Source organism: Mya arenaria, chromosome 2 (genome assembly GCF_026914265.1).
Source record: "Mya arenaria isolate MELC-2E11 chromosome 2, ASM2691426v1".
Lineage (NCBI taxonomy): Eukaryota > Metazoa > Mollusca > Bivalvia > Myida > Myidae > Mya > Mya arenaria.
In genome coordinates this window covers 58,407,786-58,428,360 of record NC_069123.1, presented here as the reverse complement: position 1 = coordinate 58,428,360, position 20,575 = coordinate 58,407,786, and the positions used below count along the sequence as shown (strand labels likewise).

General features: G+C 35.4%; 1 protein-coding gene across 1 annotated transcript in view; it reads right to left on the bottom strand.

Annotated features, from left to right (window-relative positions):
* LOC128206230 (transmembrane channel-like protein 7) overlaps positions 1-20,575 on the bottom strand; it is a 34,725-nt gene that overhangs the window by 9,463 nt on the left and 4,687 nt on the right. The window contains exons 4-9 of the mRNA XM_052908563.1: positions 14,572-14,852; positions 14,203-14,357; positions 11,984-12,137; positions 11,606-11,767; positions 9,619-9,782; positions 82-253 (exon numbers count right to left, since the gene is read on the bottom strand). Of these exons, the coding sequence (XP_052764523.1) occupies positions 82-253; positions 9,619-9,782; positions 11,606-11,767; positions 11,984-12,137; positions 14,203-14,357; positions 14,572-14,852 (1,088 nt within the window). The remainder of the gene's footprint in view (positions 1-81; positions 254-9,618; positions 9,783-11,605; positions 11,768-11,983; positions 12,138-14,202; positions 14,358-14,571; positions 14,853-20,575) is intronic.

The following is a 20,575-nucleotide window of genomic DNA, read 5'->3' as shown; positions in this document are numbered from 1 at the left end:
TTTAATTTTTTAAAGCCTAGTAGCAGTGTACAAATTTGTGCTTTTTGGATCACAAGTCTGCATTTGATGACTGAGTCTCACCTCAGTGTTTAACACTGGCGAGACATTGACAGGGTTCAGGATGTCATCAGTTTGGTGGAGACAGGTTGCATTATACTGGTCAGAGATGTCTGCATCAGGTTTTTTGCCACTCAGGTTACCATACAAGGAGAACACTAACATGGCCAAAGAGGAGAGACGTAGCAGCACCGTTCTGAAGATATAAAAAGCTGATTTGAAATTATTTTTGATATTATTTAGAGGTAAGGAATATTGGTTTCACTTGCTATAAAACAAAGTAAACAGTTATCTATCAAATGCTGTCACAGGGATGTGACATGAACACTTTAAAAGGAAAAGGAATATGAAACGAAACTCATAAAATAATTATTTTGTGAAATGGCAAAGAAAAGTGGGTAATAACCTGCACTGATGATAGTGGAACTCAAACCTCTAGAAATATTTCCATCCAGAGAAAGCAATGGACACTTTGCTGGTAGGTTATTATTACTTCTATCTTCTAAAACAAGAGGGCCATAATGGCCCTAAATCGCTCACCTGAGTAAAAGAGTTTAACCTTTGTAATCAATATAGCTTGATATTTGTTCTCAAAGAATATTGAAAAACATACTGGTCAAACATGTTGCCTGGATAATCACTGACAGGACTTGTTACAGTTGCCTGCACACTGACAGGACTTGTCACAGTTGCCCGCACACTGACGGAACTTGGTGATTGACTGCACACTGACAGGATTTTGTTCAGTTGCCTGCACACTGACAGAATTTGATTCTCATACCTGCACACTGACAGGACTTTGCTCAGTTGCCTGCACACTGACAGGACTAGATAATTGACTGCAAACTGACAGCACTTGGTACAGATACCTGCACACTAACAGGACTTTTTTCAGTTGCCTGCACACTGACAGGACTTTGTTCAATTGCCTGCACACTGACAGGACTTCGTTCAATTGCCTACACACTGACAAAACTATGTAAAATTGCTTGCACATTGAAAGAACTTTTAGTATAGATACACAAACAACAAACAGTGCACCATCCAATAAAATCAATAAACTGCCTTAAGCTCTAAAAATCAAATATCAGACCACATTCAGCACCTTCCACTAATATTCTTCCATTTAGGGCAACATCACCTTCCTTCACATGTTCAACACCAAATTTGTCTTTATATAAATCAAGGCTTATTCACTATCCACACAGAAGATAAAGATTGTAGCTTAGAATAATGTACATGAAGTTTACAATAACCTACATGAAAGTTCAATGGAAAAGTCTGATTATTAAATTCATCATTCAGTAAAAATGAAATTTCTTCTAAAGAATAAAGTGTATAATAGTTATTTGAATCTATGAACCTAACAAAAGAACAATAATTACCTTAAAAGTGACCATGTTGAAGACTTAATAAAATTTAAAATCTACTCCCTTGTTACTAAAAATAGAAAGTAGTGGAATCTCCAACAAAAAGGAAGACCATAACGCAAGACTTGCTGCCCTTGCCTCAAGAGTTAACTTTACATATAACTTATCAGATTTTAACATTTTGGCCATTTTGTTGTTGTTGTTGATCACTTAACATATAACTATCAGATTTTAACATTTTGGCCATTTTGTTGTTGTTGTTGATCAATCATGACCCCTTGTTTTTTCTGTGGAGGGTCACCCAAGGAAGCTTTCTGTATAGTTTAATTGAATTTGGACTGGTAGTTTTAGAGGAGATATTTTTTTTAAGCAAAATAGGAAGCTGGCCATTTTGTTGTTGTTGCTGTTGTTGTTGTTGATCAATTGTGACCCCTTGTTGTATTTTTGTAGAGGGTCACTCAAGGAGGCTTCCTGTAAAGTTTCATTGAATTTGGAGTGGTAGTTTCAGAGGAGATGTTTTTTTAAAGCAAAACAGGAAGTCAGCCATTTTGTTGTTGTTGCTGTTGTTGTTGTTGTTGTTGATCAATTGTGACCCCTTGTTGTATTTTTGTAAAGGATTACCCAAGGAAGCTTCCTTTAAAGTTTCATTGAATTTGGATCGGTAGTTTCAGAGGAGATGTTTTTTAAAGCAAAACAGGAAGTGGGCCATTTTGTTGTTGTTGTTGTTGATCAATCGTGACCCCTTGTTGTATTTTTGTAGATGGTCACCACTGGCACCGGATTTTCAAACTCAAACATTTTTTTAAAAAATCAAAAAAAATCTTATAATTCCTCACTAAAAATTATAATACCGAATATGTGAAAAAATATTGAAAAATATATATTTTTTTAAATATGCACTTTGTACTGTATATTATACTAACATGGTATTGAACATTTCTCTACCCGGGTCACGTAATCATCATATTACTCAGTTCAAAAGAACTTCTGTAGATTGACAGTCATTGCAATTTAAGGACATGATATCCATCTTCAAAATGCTCTACCTTAATCCGCGAAGAAATTCGCCAGTCATACGATTTTTTTGACTTTATTCCCATTTTTCTGTTTTCCTGGAATTTCTACCACCCTTGACTTCCGGTTTCAGAATAAGGTTTTATAACGGCTCATTTCATTGGTCCATGAACTCCGCGAGACATTTCGCGTACAAGTGTCAACAACTGTAATATTGGACCGAAAGTGTTAATCACAGAGAAGTCTTTGACATTAAATTCCGCTTTGAGTGACTTGAGCATGCTTATTTCGGGTCAGACTGGTTCTGGAATTACACATACCATCAAAGCCGAATATGAAATTTCATGAGACGACGGAAAGTGGCTTAATATGCAACACAGGATTGACTTGTTTACTTGACAGCGATCTCATCACAAAAACGTTTCACAGGTAAGAAATGCAAAATGTTTTATTTATAAAAAAAAATGCTGTTTACCAATACGCCGTGTTAAATAATAATCTATATACTTGTAGAAACATGCATGTATTTTGTGTGTATACATGCGTTTGGTTCATTTACACATACATGAATATTTATTAAGTAACATTATATTTATTTATATATTATACTAATGTTCTTTCATGGAAAATTGTGGAATATATTTTTAAATGAAATATATATATTAAATATTTTGACCAAAAAAAAATAATTTTTTTTTTAGATAATAAAAAAGATAAAAAAAAAAAAAGTATTACTGTATCCAGGCAATGTGACGAACACCTTTGATTAATTCATTTTGCAGTTTAACTTAATGCTTTGGTTTTATGCATGCTTACAGAAATGAGTGCCATCTCAATTTCCTTTGCAATTGCCAAAATGCTCTTAAAGGGACTTAGTCATGTTTTGTGATAAAAAAAATTATTTCCTGAAACTGAAAACGATTAATATTATTATGCTTACATTAACCTGTATCACAGTCACATATATATTTCAATGTTTGATATTATAATTGTAGAAAAAAATAGGAAATAAGTAACACAAGAGACTGATCCCAAATTTGATTCGAGTCTTCTTGTGGAAACCAGTAAATTATCAAGAAAAAAAGGATAGACCACTCAACTATAAAGGCACATACCCTAGCTTTTGCTGAAAAGTTGAATATCAATAAATATTTTCAAAACATTTATTATAATGCAGATGCTTAAAGTCCATGTGCACATTGTGCATTAATTAATAGATTTAAAATGAATGTACAGTTGTAGCTAGGTTAAAATAAACAGTTTTTTTTATATCTTTGCAGGGAAGTGATGGATGGCAACACCAGTATCTGTGACGGTCATATGTATTGAAGTGTAGGCTTGTGGGCTGCAGTTCCACAGAGTGAGACACACCGGCACTATCTCCTATCCCACCGCCTAGATCTGGGCTCAGTGGAGATGTTACATTGCACTGTTAACAGTTTTAACATGATATCGCTACAACCTGGAAACAATGACTTTAATGACAATCTGCTGTCTTTATCTTTGCAAGAGTTGGGATTTTGTCCAGCTGTGTGTACTTTCTCAGTAAAAGATACTAACAGTTGCTGAAATCGTATCTTAAGAAATGCATGAAATGTTATTTAGGAATAATGCTTTGTAGGTATATACATGTATGTATTTCACCTCAGCTCAATATAGGGATAGTAAATGTCCCAGCAGGCACACAACGTTGTTTCAACGTTGAAATATAGTTGAATATTGGTCACAACGTCGATCAACAATATTTCAACGTTGAAACAACGTTGAAGCTTCAACGTTGAAAACTTGTCGAAATTTCGACGTTGAAACGACGTTGAAATACGGTCGATACCTCAACATTCAGGATGGTTGAAAAATTGTTGTCATATTGATGTTGTCATGACATTCCAATAGAGATCGATATTCTGTTCTGATTATATTAATATTTCCACATTCAATTTTTTATAGAGAGCCATTAATGCTTGACGAGTAGACTTCTTTTTATAGGCTGAATGGCCATCTACCGCAATACAGAGTTACCCCGATTGGAAAGTTCAAAACGAGTTGCGCCCCTAGCGTATTGCGTAGTTCCGGTCAGTTTTCAAAAAATATCAATTGTGCAGATCATCAGTAACAGCAGAGCTTTAAAATTATGGTAAATTCCATTAGTTCAAGCTAACTACGTGTGGGAAGTGACAGTCGGTTCCATTCGAGTAAGTACGTTTGGTATTTATTTACAAAATGTCAAAAAAATTTGTTTTTGAACGAATTATTTGTTGAAAATCATGCATTTCGGATACGACGGGATTTCGGATACGATTTCCATTGTTCAAATTATGGTGAAAAATGTTCATATCAAGCGATGATCTTGCATTGTTATTAACAATACTCTTCTTTGCATCTATGATGTTTATAAAGGATGGTTTATTTACATTATTGTTTTAATCTTTTACATTTCAGCATGGATGAAGAAGAAGTGGCGCATCGCATTGTTGATGGGGCAGTTTTTACCATTAACATGTACATACTGTATAAATGTAATCCAAACAAAACTGTGTTCTTTATAGTTTTCACCTTACCTTAACCCTTCAGCAGTTTAACTGCAACGTCAATTCAATGTTGAAACTGCAACTCTGGTTCAACCTCATTTCAACGTTGTTTCAACCTCATTTCAATGTTGTTTCAACGTTTAAACCGCAACGTTGTTTCAACGTTGAAATCACAATGTCAATACAACTTTCAAATACAACCATATTTCAACCTTTTCTCAACGTTGAAGGATGACTGTTGTTTCAACGTTGCTTCAACGTTGTTGTGCCTGCTGGGGTTTAGTTTCTCAGACCATTTTGTAACATTTTAGTAGGGAGCACATAATGCTATTGTTTTTACAGGATAATTGCTCTCAATTTGTATTACCAGTTTGGCTTTAGAGTTGCACTCTCACAGTTTGACACTGATATGAAATGTTTGGGGGGTTTTGTCTCAGAATACGCTCATGTTGGCATTAAAGTCTTTAATTCAGCTATCAATATAAAGGTAACTTGCAACAGATCAAATCTCAATGGTAAGAAAGAACGCCAAAATCTTTTTTTAAAAATTAAGCGTTAATAATGCTGTTTACTATAAAACATCAATTTTCTAACATAAATATGAAAAACTGCATTCAAATATTACCATAAACATCAATTTTCTGACAAAAACATGAAAAACTACATTCGAATCTTTTGTTAACAGTCTTATATCACTGTTTATCAGACATTCACTCTGTAAGAGTGCAGCTTTAAATTACTATAGAGCAAAAGCAAAATTATTTGAAGATCCATGCTTTAAAAGAGGCGCCCTTTAAAGTAGCAAATGTAACCAATGCTTTTCAGCAAAATAAAGCAACTTCTTAAATGAATAAACTCCATTATAGAGCTCTATTGGAACTTTTAGTGATGTATTGACTTTTAAATTAGCTATATTGGAACTTAAAGTGATTGGTTTAACTAGCTTTTATCAGAAAGGAAATTAATTATTTTGCTCTCTTAAATTGTGACCAAGTCAGATTTAAGTCACTATAACCATTTCATGTTTGCTGTTAATATAGTTGTGTTGTAATATTGCTTAAACTTATATTGCAAGATTTGTCTAATAAAACATATATATAGAATAATTTGCTTGATTGTGATGAAAGTTGATAACTTAACAGCCAGGTCTGTTTGGTAGGTAGAAACCAGGCGCGTAGCTGCCTAAACGCGAAATACACGGCTGAATCCACACTGCAGAATCACTATGTTTGTTTGTGTACATGATGTAACAGACACATGGACATTGTCATTGAGTATGTAATTATACAGTTCAATGGCAAAAAGGACAGACAATTAGACTTCTGTAAGACAATCTGAGTGTTTTTCACATTATCAAACCTTATTTGTTTGCTATTTTGTTGAAAAGATCTGCCGAGAAAATTAATTTGTTGAAAAGATTTGCCGAGAAAGCTATATATATCCTTAAACTGTCAATTTACAAGTACTAAGAACGCCCAGAATACACCAGATTGCTCAAGAATTGTTTTTATTCAATTATAGGAATATGTATTTTTTTTAGTTTTATTTATTCATTTATTTATTTTTTTTATTTTTTTTTTGGGGGGGGGGGGGGTGCGTTCCCCTATAGCTGTTAGTGGTTAGTTACTCAAATACCAAGAACAACAAAGTTTCTTCATTATATTTATCGATTTTACTTCGTTTCGAACAGAAAGAATTTAGCAATACAGTGAACTCGTATATAAGAAATGTATCATTATGTTGAGTGCAGAGTGACCGTTGTTTTCTGTTATAAATATGCCTTAATCTGTATAACCATTGCATTGAATCATTATGCAACTTCATATTTCATGTGGACTATCATTCATGATTCGCTTGATAATGGAGAAGAAGGGCCAAAATGTTAGAGTTTCAATTTGTTAACGATTTGAGATTTTAAATACGCCGCCTTTTCATTCGACCAATCAAATCACATGTTACAAACTGGTCGAAAAAGAGTAATAAAACCGGAAGTCAAAGGGTGGTAGAAAATCCAGGAAAACAGAAAAATGGGAATAAAGTCAAAAAAATCGTATGATTGGCGAATTTCTTCACGGATTAAGGTTGAGCATTTTGAAGATGGATATCATGTCCTTAAACTGTGATGACTGTCAATCTGCAGAAGTTCTTTTGAACTGAGTAATAAGATGATTACGTGACCCGGGTAGAGAAACGTTCAATACCATGTTAGTATAATATACAGTACAAAGTGCGTATTTAAATTATTTATTTTTTTTAATATTTTTTCACATATTCGGTATTATAATTTTTAGTGAGGAATTATGAGATTTTTTTTTTGATTATTTTAAAAAATGTTTGAGTTTGAAAATCCGGTGCCAGTGATGGTCACCCAAGGAAGCTTCCTGTGAAGTTTCATTGAATTTGGCCAGGTAGTTTCAGAGAAGAAGTTTTTTAATCAATTGTTGACGGATGGACGGACTGACTGCCTGACTGATTGACGGACGGACGGACTGACCGCCGGACAAAGACCGATCACAATAGCTCACCTTCGTGCTCTGGTGAGCTAAAAATAGCTATACCTTTATAAATTTAAAGAAAAATTATGAAAGTTTATTTGTAGATCCATTGTTCATGATAAATTGTACACTTTTAGGCAGAGTCTAGATGTGCCTGCATATAAGCATACATGCCATATCCCCCGACTGGGGAAAAATACCCCGGAATTTTGACCCATCCCCTGGTCCCCCGCCGGGGGATCCATATCCCCTGGAATTAAAAAAAAAAATTTTTTTTTTTTTTTTTTCAAAACTTGCTCAAGGTTGACAGTGGAAAGCATCAATAATATTATGAGTGTGAAATTTCATGAAGGACCATGATGACTAAGTCCAAAAATTATTGTAATTTGAGTGTATTTCTGTATTTATTCTTATAATATAAATGCAGATATTGCACAAGTTTTCGCCTCGTAAAAATCCCCTAGTGTAATATCAAAATCCCCTGGAATTCAGACCAAAATCCCCTGGGAAGCCTCTCAGAAATATGGCATGTATGTATAATCAAACACAAAAGAAACAGGGATTCCAGCAGGATACAATAGACTTCGCCTGGGATTTTTACCTGCCTGCCTCATACTGAAATAATACAGGATTCTGGCTCTTGGAATGGAGATTTAACACTCTTTGTGACAAACAGGACTCTTACCCCAATATTGATGAGGAGTGTTTTGAATATAAAGATGAACTTTTGAATTTTGACAGACTGATGATTTTCATCAGAGACATACTATAAAGCCTTAATTATGAAATAAGCTGCTTTTGATGAATAAAGCAATGCTATTACTTTGTTTTTGTCCCTTTTGTTTCGGTCTGACAGATTTCTTTCGGTCTGACAGATTTTCATGTCTTGTCAGACCGAATGTCTGACACTTTTTTTCAACTTTCGAGAAGTCTGTTGTCACACTGTCTACCAAGTATTAGGTTCCTAGGCCCTTGTGTTCATCAATAATTACTGACCTTCATTTTTGACCCATTGAACTCAAAATAAACAGGGTTCATCTGATGATCATGACCAACCTGCCAACCAAGTTTGAGTTCCCAGGGCATCAGAGTTCTGTTATTCATCCAAAAAATATTTCAGTTCAATGACACTACAACCTTGAACATTGACTTGGTCATTACCAACCTAACTACTAAGTTTGAGGTCCCTTGGCCCTTGAGTTCTTCAGTTATTGATCAGAAAAAGATTGATAGTTCAATGTCTCCGCAGCCATTACCTTTGATCCACTGACTTCAAAATTAATGGGGTTCATCTAACGGTCATGACCAACCTGCCTACAATGTTTGAGGTCCCTCAGTCCAAGAGTATTTTAGTTATTGGTTGGGAACAAATTTTCATTTCAATGTCAACACAACCTTGACCTTTGATCCATTGAATAAAAATCAATAAGGTTCATTTACTGGTCATGACAACCTGTCAACCAAGTTTTAGGTGGCCCAGCACTCTTCAGGTATTAATCCACGATGTATTTTCAGGTCAATGTCATCACGACCATCACCTTTGACCTCAAATTAATAGAGTGCATTTAATGTACATGACCTGACTACCAACCAAGTTTGAGGTCCCTATGCCTAAGTTATTGATTGGAAACAGATGGACAGTTTATGAGTTTTTTTCTTATTAATGAGCTCATAAGCAAGTGTAAACTATACAAAAAGGACCCTAACCCCAATGTCATAAAAGTGGATAAGCACTAGATGTTGGCCTTGTCAGTTTGTTCAGTTACTATTATGCCACTCAGCAGAAACACAGTGTGAAAGAAAATAAAAACACATTATTTTATAAACACATTATTTTATTTAGGTAATAATTTACCATTAGAGCTAAACAATTACAAGTCTTAAGCTGATGAGCTTGTGGTTCCAGGCCCAAGGTCCATTTCAATACATATCTTAACCAATTTAAGTCATAGATCGAAATTATGTTAGTCATATTTTTGTCAATTTGCTTCACATTTGTGTTTCAACAGATATAAAATAATTGAGTTAATGACTAAGATTCTTTATTGAAAACTAGGCTATATCATTATTAAAATATTATCCATCTCAACCAACCCATGGGACACAGTTGTAGTAAGAATTTTTGTTTCGATTCCCTTTATATACCATCATTACCGTATGAGTGTGATCCTGATTGCAAAGGCCGGCATATAGTCCTCAGCAATAACCAGTTTGTTGAAGATGATGGGGACAATCACGCTGAGCAGAGTGATTGTAATGGACGGCAGATACTGGACAATAAGAAGAACACTACTGTCAAGGTCACCTTTGTGCTGCAGCTGGAAGCAAAATAAATAACATACAAACATTTCAGACAAAAAATGTCCTGTAGAAGTAAAAAAATATTCCTGTGTTTGACACATTTTCTTATATAAGCTGACTTGGCCTTCATATGAAAAAGGATATACAGTAAACAACATATATACATTGATTAACATTGATAAATTTAAATTTGAAATTCACCTTGAATTTTCAAAAACAAAATAATGGAAAACAGAAAACACTTAAACATGTCCTGTGAAAATAATTGAAAATGATGCTGTGGTGGAACAGTGCCTGTTTTTCATTGAAAATGATGCCATGGTGGAACAGTGCCTGTTTTTCATTGAAAATGCTCCAGTGATGGAACAGTTCCTGATTTTTATTGAAAATGATGCCATATTGGAACAGTTCCTGCTTTTCATTGAAAATGATGCCATGGTGGAACAGTGCCTGCTTTTCATTGAAAATGATGCAGTGATGAAAATGATGCCATAGTAAAACAGTACCTGTTTTTCATTAAAAATGATGCAGAGGTGGAACTCTGCCTGCTTTTCATCGAAAATGATTCTGTGGAGGAACAGTGCCTGCTTTTCATTTAAAATGATGCCGTAGTGTAACAGTGCCTGCTGTTCATTGAAAATGATGCCGTAGTGTAACAGTGCCTGCTGTTCATTGAAAATGATGCCGTAGTGTAACAGTGCCTGCTGTTCATTGAAAATGATGCCGTAGTGTAACAGTGCCTGCTGTTCATTGAAAATGATGCTTTGATGGAACAGAGTCTGCTTTTCTTTGAAAATGATGCAGGAATTTAAGAGTGTCTGCTTTTCATTGAAAATGATGCTGTAGTATAAAAGTGCCTGCTTTTCATTGAAAATGATTCAGAGGTGGAACAGTGCCTGCTTTTCATTGAAAATGATGCAAAGGTGGAAGAGTGTCTGCTATTCATTAAAAATGTAATGTAGTATAAATGTGCCTGCTTTTCATTGAAAATGATGCAGAGGTGGAAGAGTTCCTGCTTTTCATCGAAAATGATTCCGTGGTGGTAGAGTACCTGCACATTGATCAGAAACCTTTTTTAACCTAAAGATGACTGCAACCTTGACCTACTGATCTCAAAAGCAAAAGGGATCATCTCCTAGTCATGACCAACTTGCATACCAAGTATGAAGTTCCTGGGCCCAAAAGTTCTATAGTAATTGAACAGAAACTTTTTTTAACCTCAAGTTCACTGCGTTTTGACCACTGATCTACTGACTTATTGAGCAGAAACCACTTTTCAGCTTAAGGTAACTGCCAATGTATCGTTTTTCACCTGAAGGTCACCACAGCCTTGACCTTTGACCTACTAATATCAAAATCAAAAAGGGGCAAGAACAATGGGAGCGACATAATCAAGATGTGTTATGAGGAAATGTATTGATTATCAATAGTAGCTCAAAGTATTCAGGAAGGTGAAAAAAGAAATATCTGGCCTTTTGAAATGCGGATCAAGCTTTAATGAGACTGTGGACTGTGACATTTGATCTAATGATCCCCTCCCCAATTGCACCCTCCCCCCCAAAAAATAAAAATAAAATAAAAAAAGAGTATCATCCTCTGGTCAACGGCAACCCCTTAAGTTTTGTGGTCCTTTGTCAAACCGTAGTAGAGTTTTTGTTCAAACATCTACTGATCAAGAGCAACTTGGCACAGAATTTTCTTAGTTTTTGGGTATCTTTAGTTATTGTGAGGAAAAGACAAAACAGATCTAAAGACTCTCATGTCTACCATTACTTGTAAACCTATATGCCCCTTTTTTTAAAACAGCATAATAAAATTAGAGAATAAACTATAGACTGACCTCTACAAGTTTCTGGTTGGTGAAGTATATCAGATAAAGAGCCCCTGACAGAATGGCAATAACAAGGACATTGACAAGGAATCGTATGGTGTAGAGCTTCAGTTTCTCTCTAGTGGTCCGGCTGTCCTTCTTCCACTGTAGCCTCTGGTACTCCAGTTCATTCTGGGTAAAGTAAATAAGCACAGCTTTGATTAAGCAAAACTTGAGCTATTACTAAATTTGATATAACACCCAGACGCCACCATTATATGAGATGGCCGAGAAATATTTAGACATGAAGCCTAAAACTCAGTGCTGACAATGGGGTTATTTTTTTTTATGATCAGTATTAATTCTGGGAAAAAAACAAAAATGCTGCTGTCCCAATGTAAGTTTTACCATGATTTCTTGTCTGATGCTCTTGTGTTTGAGTTGTGCAGTTTTCTGCTGTGAGATACAGAAGTCCCAGGCCCCAAACACTTTGTCACAGTACATGTTCACACCACTGCCACTGACCGACGTCAACACGCTCTGTTTCATGCCTTTTGCTGAACTAAAATTGGCATGGAAAAAAAGAAATGATTTTACATTGAAATGCTTCATGGTCAGCTTTACCTATTAATGCTTACATAGCATTTTCATTTTTTGGAAACAAAAATAAAACTACACAGCTCTTTTAAGAAACAAACAGCCATGCTATTCTCATTCAATTTGGATTCAATTTAATGACAATCTCTTATGGAGGTAAGGATATATGGAGTGGACAAAAGCTATGGCTCAATGCTATTACATTGAACTGTGACCTTGATCTTGGGCTGGCCCTTCTATGATAGGGGTTCTGCAAATAATCTCAATGTTTGAATTGGACTAGAATACTATGACTCAAACCTTTGACATTCAATAACCTTGACCTCCTTGAGCTCTGACCTTGACCTTGGCATGCATAAATTGTGTTTTCTGCATGGATATGCTGAACATTTGATACCATTGTCTTGGAAATTCTCGAGGTGTTAATAAGATTTGAAGCTGACATGAAACTGTGACAGACACATGAAGGATATCAGAATAAAAACATTATGTCACCCAGTGTATAGAACGTGGTGGTGACAGAATATTTACAATTTAACCTCATGAGTACTGGGCTTGTTAACATATTTGAACGGAAAATTTTAGCAATTTAAAAATTAAGAAGTGCAATTGTTGGTGGAATATATATGTTTCAAATGTAAAGAAAAAAATCATGCCAACTACATACAGTAATATTGCAACAAGAAACGCCGCAATGCGACAAAACCAGGTTTTTAATGATTAACAGAAGAACTTCAGCCTGTGTCTGTTTTTCTATTTTTAGTAACAGTGACCTTGAACCTAGGGACCCTAAATGCAATCTATTGAAAGGTATCCATAAACTCTTCCTTTATACCAAGTTGTGTCAGGATATGTCAACCCTAACTTAAGTTATTCAGTTTCAACCGTTTTTCTATTTTTAGTAACAATGACCTTGACCCTAGGGACCCCAAACGCAATCCCATGAAAGGTATCCATAAACTCTTCCTTTATACCTGGTTTGGTCAAGATATGTAGACCCTGACTAAAATTATTCAGTTTCAACTGTTTTTCTATTTTTAGTAACAGTGACCTTGACCTTGAATCTAGGGACCCCAAAATGCAATCCCATGAAAGTATCCATAAACTCTTTCTATAGACCAAGTTTGGTCAAGAAATGTCAACCCTAACTAAAGGTATTCAGTTTGAACCATTTTTCTATTTCTAGTAACAGTGACCTTGACCCTAAGGACCCCAAACGCAATCCCATGAAAGGTATCTATAAACTCTACCTGTACACCAAGTTTAGTCAAAATATGTCATCCCGAACTAAAGTTATTTAGTTTCAACCTTTTTCTATTTTAAGTAACAGTAACCTTGACCTTGAACCTAGGGACCCCAATCGCAATCCCATGAAAGGTACCCATAAACTCTTTCTATAGACCAAGTTTGGTTAAGATATGTCAACCCTTACTAAAGTTATTCAGTTTCAACCGTTTTACTATTTTTAGTAACAGTCACCTTGACCTTGAACCTAGGGACCCCGCAATCCCATGAAAGGTCTCCATAAACTCTCCCTATAGACCAAGCTAAGTCAAGATATGTCATCCCTATCTAAAGTTATTCAGTTTCAACCATTTTTCTATTTTTAGTAACAGTGACCTTGATCTTGACCCTAGGGACCCCAAACGCAATCCCATGAAAGGTCTCCATAAACTCTTCCTATAGACCAAGTTTAGTCAAGATATGTCATCCCTAACTAAAGTTATTCAGTTTCAACCGTTTTTCTATTTTTAGTAACAGTGACCTTGACCCTAGGGACCCCAAACGCAATCCCATGAAAGGTACCCATAAACTCTTTCTATGGACCAAGTTTGGTCAAGATATGTCAACCCTTACTAAAGTTATTCAGTTTCATAGGTGAGTTTGACGCTGCCCGGCCGCCAGAACAACGACGTTCGCCATTCTAATAACCAGGTTTCACTATGTGAAAACCTGGTTAAAAAGCATTAAAAGATGCAAGACAAACAGCAAGCGTCCTTTAAATTAACCTAACCAAACATGCAACTTACTTCTTAACAAGTAGGATAAAGCTGAGGATGTAGCCAACCCCTACAGCACAAAGGTAGGCCAAGGACATGTCATAGGTGAAGGAATCACCGATGGGAAGTCTGCTTGTCCGGTTGAAATACCCTCCATAGAACAGCACTGTGTTCTCCAGCCAACCCTGCAGGGATAGGAAAATACTGGTTGAAAAATAATATGTCAGAGCAAAAAACTTCAAAATTCAAACAACTATTTAAAGAGAAAGGTTTACCCACAGTTTATGGGTTTATGTTAAACCCATCTGGTTAAACCTTACATGTACTTATAACGCTTTTTGCTTAAGCATCATTTTCAGAGCCTAACAGGAAAATATATCATAAACTATTTTCTCTTACAGTTCCTTGGAGGATGTCAAGTACAGACTGAGAGGTAAAGCCTGAATCAATGGATTCTTCCACAAAGTCTGTGTAGTTCCCACTGAAATACACAGCCTCGTAGTGGTAGAGCGAAGTGCACTCATTGACAGAGGCCTTGAATAAGTTGTCTCCCGAGGCGGTGGGGAGCAGGAGAAAGGGCATGAGAACCACAGTGATCATGAAGATGGTTAGGAACAGGTTGAGAAACAACAGCCAGCGCAAGAATCGGAAATACGACACTGTTGCCTGCCCAAAGTGACCTGCAATAGAAGTTGAGAGGTACTATCATTATTGAGGGAGGAATAGCATTTCTCTTTTGATTTTGACTCTCTACCTTAACTTAACAAAAGCTTAGCTTTTTAAGGTTTAAAAATAAAAGGTTTATAACAAGTAACCCCAAGATAATATTCAATGTCCATTTCACAGGTTTAGCTAAGCCATTTTTATGTCATTCACCAAGTAACATTCTTACCTCCCCTTTCAAACCTTTCATGCATTTTCCATTCATATATCCTAACATAACTTACAATAGTGATGAAAAAAACATATCACCACCTACACGCCTAACATTTATAGATATTCCATAAACAAAATGTAGATGATTCAGTCTTATTTGACATATTATTGTCTTTGTTTTAGAGTTAATAAAGGTCTGTCTGCGCTCATTAGCTGCATTATAGCTTGAGCCTCCTACATCCCAAATTAAAGTGTATTTAAATGCAAAAAGAAATAAATGACTGCAATTCCCTATTTTTAATTTTGAAATTTCAGTAATAGTCTATTTTCTTCAAATTAACTAATTTTTCCATAAATGTGAAAATGTGTTACTATTAATTACCTCAACATAACAGCAGTTATAAAGACTATGAGGCTATACTCCTACTCTCAATGACCCTGAAGGCTCTAGCCCACATTGTGGTAGTGATTATAACAAGAGCTGCCTAAGGACAGTGCACCCTACTATAAGCCGCTTTGTCTTAGAAATGAATGCAATAATGATATAATAAGTGCCTGTCAAAACAATAAAAAAATTCAAATCAAAAAGTAGACAAGAAACGCCTCATGGGAAGAAACCAGGTTTGCAGTGATTGACAGATGAACTTTGCCTTTGTTGAAAGAATTCAGTTTCAACTGTTTTTTCTTCTTTTTCTAGTAACGATGATCTTGACCTTAACCCTAGGGGATCAAAATGCAATCCCATGGAAGTACTCAATAAACTCGCCTAAATGTCAAGTTTGGTCAAAATATGTCAACCCTAACTTAATTTATTCAGTATCAAACAGTTAATAATTTTCAGTAACTGTGACCTTGACCTTGACCCTAGGGGCCCCAAATGCAATCCCATAGAAGTCCTCCATAAACATTTTCTACATACAACATGTCAACCCTAACTAGAGTTATTCAGTACCAAACAGTTTTTAGTATTTGTGACCTTAACATTGACCCTAGGGGCCCCAAAGGCAAATTCATGCAAGTCATTCATAGACTTTTTCTACATACCAAGTTTGGTCACAAAATGTCAACCCTAACTAAAGTTATTCAGTACCAAACTGATATTTTATTTTTAGTCACAGTGACCTTGACCCTGAGGCCCCCACACAAATCACATGAAAGGTCTCATTAAACTTGTCCTTATGGCCAAGTTTGGTCACAATATGCCAACCCTAACTCAAGTTATTCAATACTAACAAATTTACTTTTTTAAGTAACAGTGACCTTGACCATGATTCTTGGAGCAACAAGTAAATCCAATCAAAGGCTTCTTTAAACTTCTCCTATACAAAGTTTTGTTGCAATACATCAACCCTAACTTAAGTTATTCAGTTTCAACTTATTTCTATTTTAGTAACAATGAGCTTGACCTTAAGGGTCCCAACAATCCAATGAAAGGTCACCATAAACTCTTCCTTATACCAAGTTTGGTAGCCAGCTTGCCCGATCAATGACGTTCATCATTCTAATAACCAGGTTTCGCCGTGTGAAAACCTGGTTAAAAATATAACTAGAAACACCGCAATGAGACCAATCCAGGTCTTTACTGGGCAATGAGAAATTAATTTTTGTACGAGATAGGAAAAAGTAAAAGCCTTTATCTTTACTTTTATCAAAAAAAGACGTAACTGAAAATTGTAACAGTTAGCCCTCAATATCGTGTTGAGCATGACTACAAGTGGCGCCTGCTTTATATCACTACCAGCGCAAGCACGACCTATTATCGCAATAAGGGGTGTCCCATAGAGAGCCTCGTTTTTATCGTAAACAAAAATATTTGTTATAGATATTTACTATATATATACAGGTGACTTCATGGGAAAGCCTTATATTTAAAAATATCTTCCATTGAAATGAGAATTATTCCGATATTGCGTAATGTTTGAGGATTTACTTTGTCCCGTTTTCCAAAATCAAGAAGGCCGAAGAAGAACGACGCAGAATGAATAATGATCAAGTTTTAAACCAAATTTTTGAGGATATTGATTTTAGTGACAGAACTAATGATGAAAATGATTGGGACAATGATAATTTAGACCAAATTATTTGCAACTGCTATACTCAATCGTGAAATTGACATGCAACAAGCCAGTCTAAATGTGGACTTACATGTTGACACTGAGAATGGGTGGAGCTCTGAAGATGGCAAAGCATTTGTCATGCCATTTTCTGGACAAATTAGGCTGTCATGCGAGTTGCCAGAGGATGCAGAAGCTATCGATTTGTTTAACATTATCTTTGACAATGAAATGTGGCAGATATTTGTCACCCAGAAGAATCTTTATGCCAAAAAAAAGCTTGCTACAACGCAGTGGAAACCACATACCAGAATGCAAAAATGGACATATGTCACTATCAATGATATGAAGGTTATTATTTTCATTATTACTTTGTCAGTATGTTTGCAACTTAAGTACATTTATTATTATTAATAATAATATTATTATTATTATTATTATTATTATTATTATTATTATTATTATCATTATTATTATTTGTTGTAAATGAATGGTTGTTTATCTGAAAATAAGTTGAAAAAGTGTAAATAAACAAAATCAAAAATGAAAGTAGAAAGCGAAAGTATGAAAGTACACGACGGGGAATCCACGTGACCAAATGGTAGGTTTCAGTGCAAGATGGCGTCACCAAAACGCTCGACTCGAGCCGAAAATCAAGGTAATACATATAATTATAATAGTTTCTTTATTTTTTAACATAGCCTATCATATGCCCACCTACCTAGTTTGTATAAGCATATCCATGCTTTCCTTGAAACTTTAACCGTTCTCGAGAACACTTCTGCAATGTTTCCAAAATGTACGAAATCCGACTGGTAGGTTACAGTTCCGTTTATCATTTTGGCTCGGATTTAGCGGAAAATGAGGTTATAATTTGGGAAAATCGCAAAAAACACTTAAGTTTTGTTTAAACATAACAGGCACATGCATTTGGGAACGAATATTTTAATGATTTTAAAAGATATAAGAACGAAAAGAAAATGATAGGTTGCAGCTCCGATTTTTGAAGAGATAGGTTGCAGTTCCATATTTAGGTTGCCATCTGGACTGCAGATTCTTTGACTTAGTTTTAGTGTTCAAGCCAAACATATAGGTTCCCATAAAACTCAACTGATATTTTGCTATACCATTGTTCTTTTTACATAGTTATAACATCATCTAAAATTATAAAATCATTGAAAATCACATCGAGACTGCTGTTTTTTATACTTTTGATCTTCTGCTTACAAATTTATAAGGTTACCATCATTAATGATTTGTTTTCTGTGACAAATTGATGTATTACACGTTTAGAGTTGAATTGTTAAACCATTATCTGTGATAAAATCTGCACATCAGTATACTTTTATTGTATGACGTGTTAATCGATGTTTTGCAATTTTCGATATATCATATGGAATGCATTTTTATCTTTTAGACCAATTACACGAATAAGAGAGTCTTTCCCTTCATCAACCTAAACGAAATGAATGCAGGATATCTAAACAGCCAACCAAAACAAATGGCAGCGATACAACAAAACAGAAGAAGTGTTCAGTGAGCATTCGTTTGATCACAAGGTGAGGTCAAGACTGGCCTCACGCAGAAAGAAAGCGACAGCACCCACAGACAGAAATGCAATACAAAGGGAAACTTTAGGTGTACGTTGGGAAAAGGCTAGATGAAATTTGTCGAAACAGCTTCCAACAAAGATCATCGGAAAAGACTCATGTGCCATTCTCATAACAAAAAAACACGACAAATATATCCATTTTCACTGTAAATATCATAATAAAAAGTTCATGTTATGCTGATGCCGTTCTTACATTTGATATTTTAGCTTAATATATATGTGTGTGTGTGTTATAATATTAATCAATCAACATTTTGTGTTAATTGTTGTAGAATGCCGATTGGTGCATGTCAAAAGCAACTTCCTATATGAGCTTGTATATTTATTACCCATTTACGTTTGAACTTTTAAATCGCTCCTTACATATTTGGTCACCAGTTCATGTAAGCAGAACTCATGAAAGGCAATGTTTGTCATTTTAGTTAAGTATAACGTTTAACTTTGTTACTTGCGTTTGAACAAGATCAACGAATTAAACTCGACTGGTTTTCAATGTCGACATGCATTTTATATGTAAAAATATTGTTTAATCGCAGGATGATGTGGTTTAAACCTAGCTTATTCCTACATTGTTTAATTATAAAACTACATTCGTCGCTGTTATAATCCTTCCGTGTCATGAACATGCATTACCTGACTTAATATCAGTACTAGAAAAAATATGATGTAAGATATTGAAGATTGAAGAGTTAGCTTTCGATTAATGCGCCGTGTTGAACAACTTCGGACCAATTGAGACCACCTTTGTTTAAATGAACAAATACCAAACAAGTGATTGGTATTTTTTTATTTATTAAACCTTGTGTTAACCTAAAGGTAACTTCAACTAAAGAAATCTTTAACACTTGATTAGGATAAAGATTATGAGTTTCTTCCATGGCCGAGAGTGTAAGATAGGTTCATTCCGACCCGAGCGTCGGGTGTTTTGCGGAAACGAGGTTTACCCTTTCTTACGCGAGCGGCTATGGTAGATGCTTTTTCTCCCACCTCAGTTAAAAATAATTAAGTAAAAATGAGTTTTTTGCTGGAACTCTTTTGTGCAAAGTGAAAATAATTGCGTATGGATATGAGATAATTCGTGGTTGTCATGGATATGCGCGCAGTGATTCCGATTAAATCAATAGTAAAATCGGTCTTTAAATAGTCCTAAGGAGAGTGAACCATTATTTCTTGAATAGTGCGTTAAAACTGTTTTATGGTGACATTCGAAGCGAGAAATAATTAACTAGCATTCTTAATATTGCCACAAGACAAGGTTTCCATGATGCTACAGACGACAGTCTTCAACAAGGGAGGTAATTACAATGTGGTGACCATTAAAAAGGAGTTCCATACGGGCATTTTATCTTTGCCCGTGGGGTTGATGTGAATGACCAAATAGTTCAGTATTATGATTTCCTAAGAAAATGTGTGAAACGGTGGAAGAAAGTTTTCTTCCATTTATTCGACTTGGTTATTGTAAATGCTAACATTCTGTACAAGAAGTATTGCAAAGATGGAAGGAAGAAATCACACATGGAGTTCAAAGATGGTATATTCAACGCCTTGATTCGATTAGCGCCAGAAGCACCTCGGCCAAAAACTCCCGGAAGGAAACCCAGCAAACTAATGGATGCAAGACTGACGGAATGTTACTTTTCCGGGCATATCAAACCGTAGCCTGGAGCCAAAAAATTGAAGCCAATGCACAATTGCATTGTTTGCAATGTGGCAAAAAGTGAGTGTGCAGGATGTTAGCGAAAACAGACCCCATTCGAGTGCAAACAATGTCAAAAACCTATGTGCCATCCTGTGTGCTTTGAACATCATACAATATCATACAATGAAAGATTATAAACTTGTTCAGGAGGAAGATAATGAT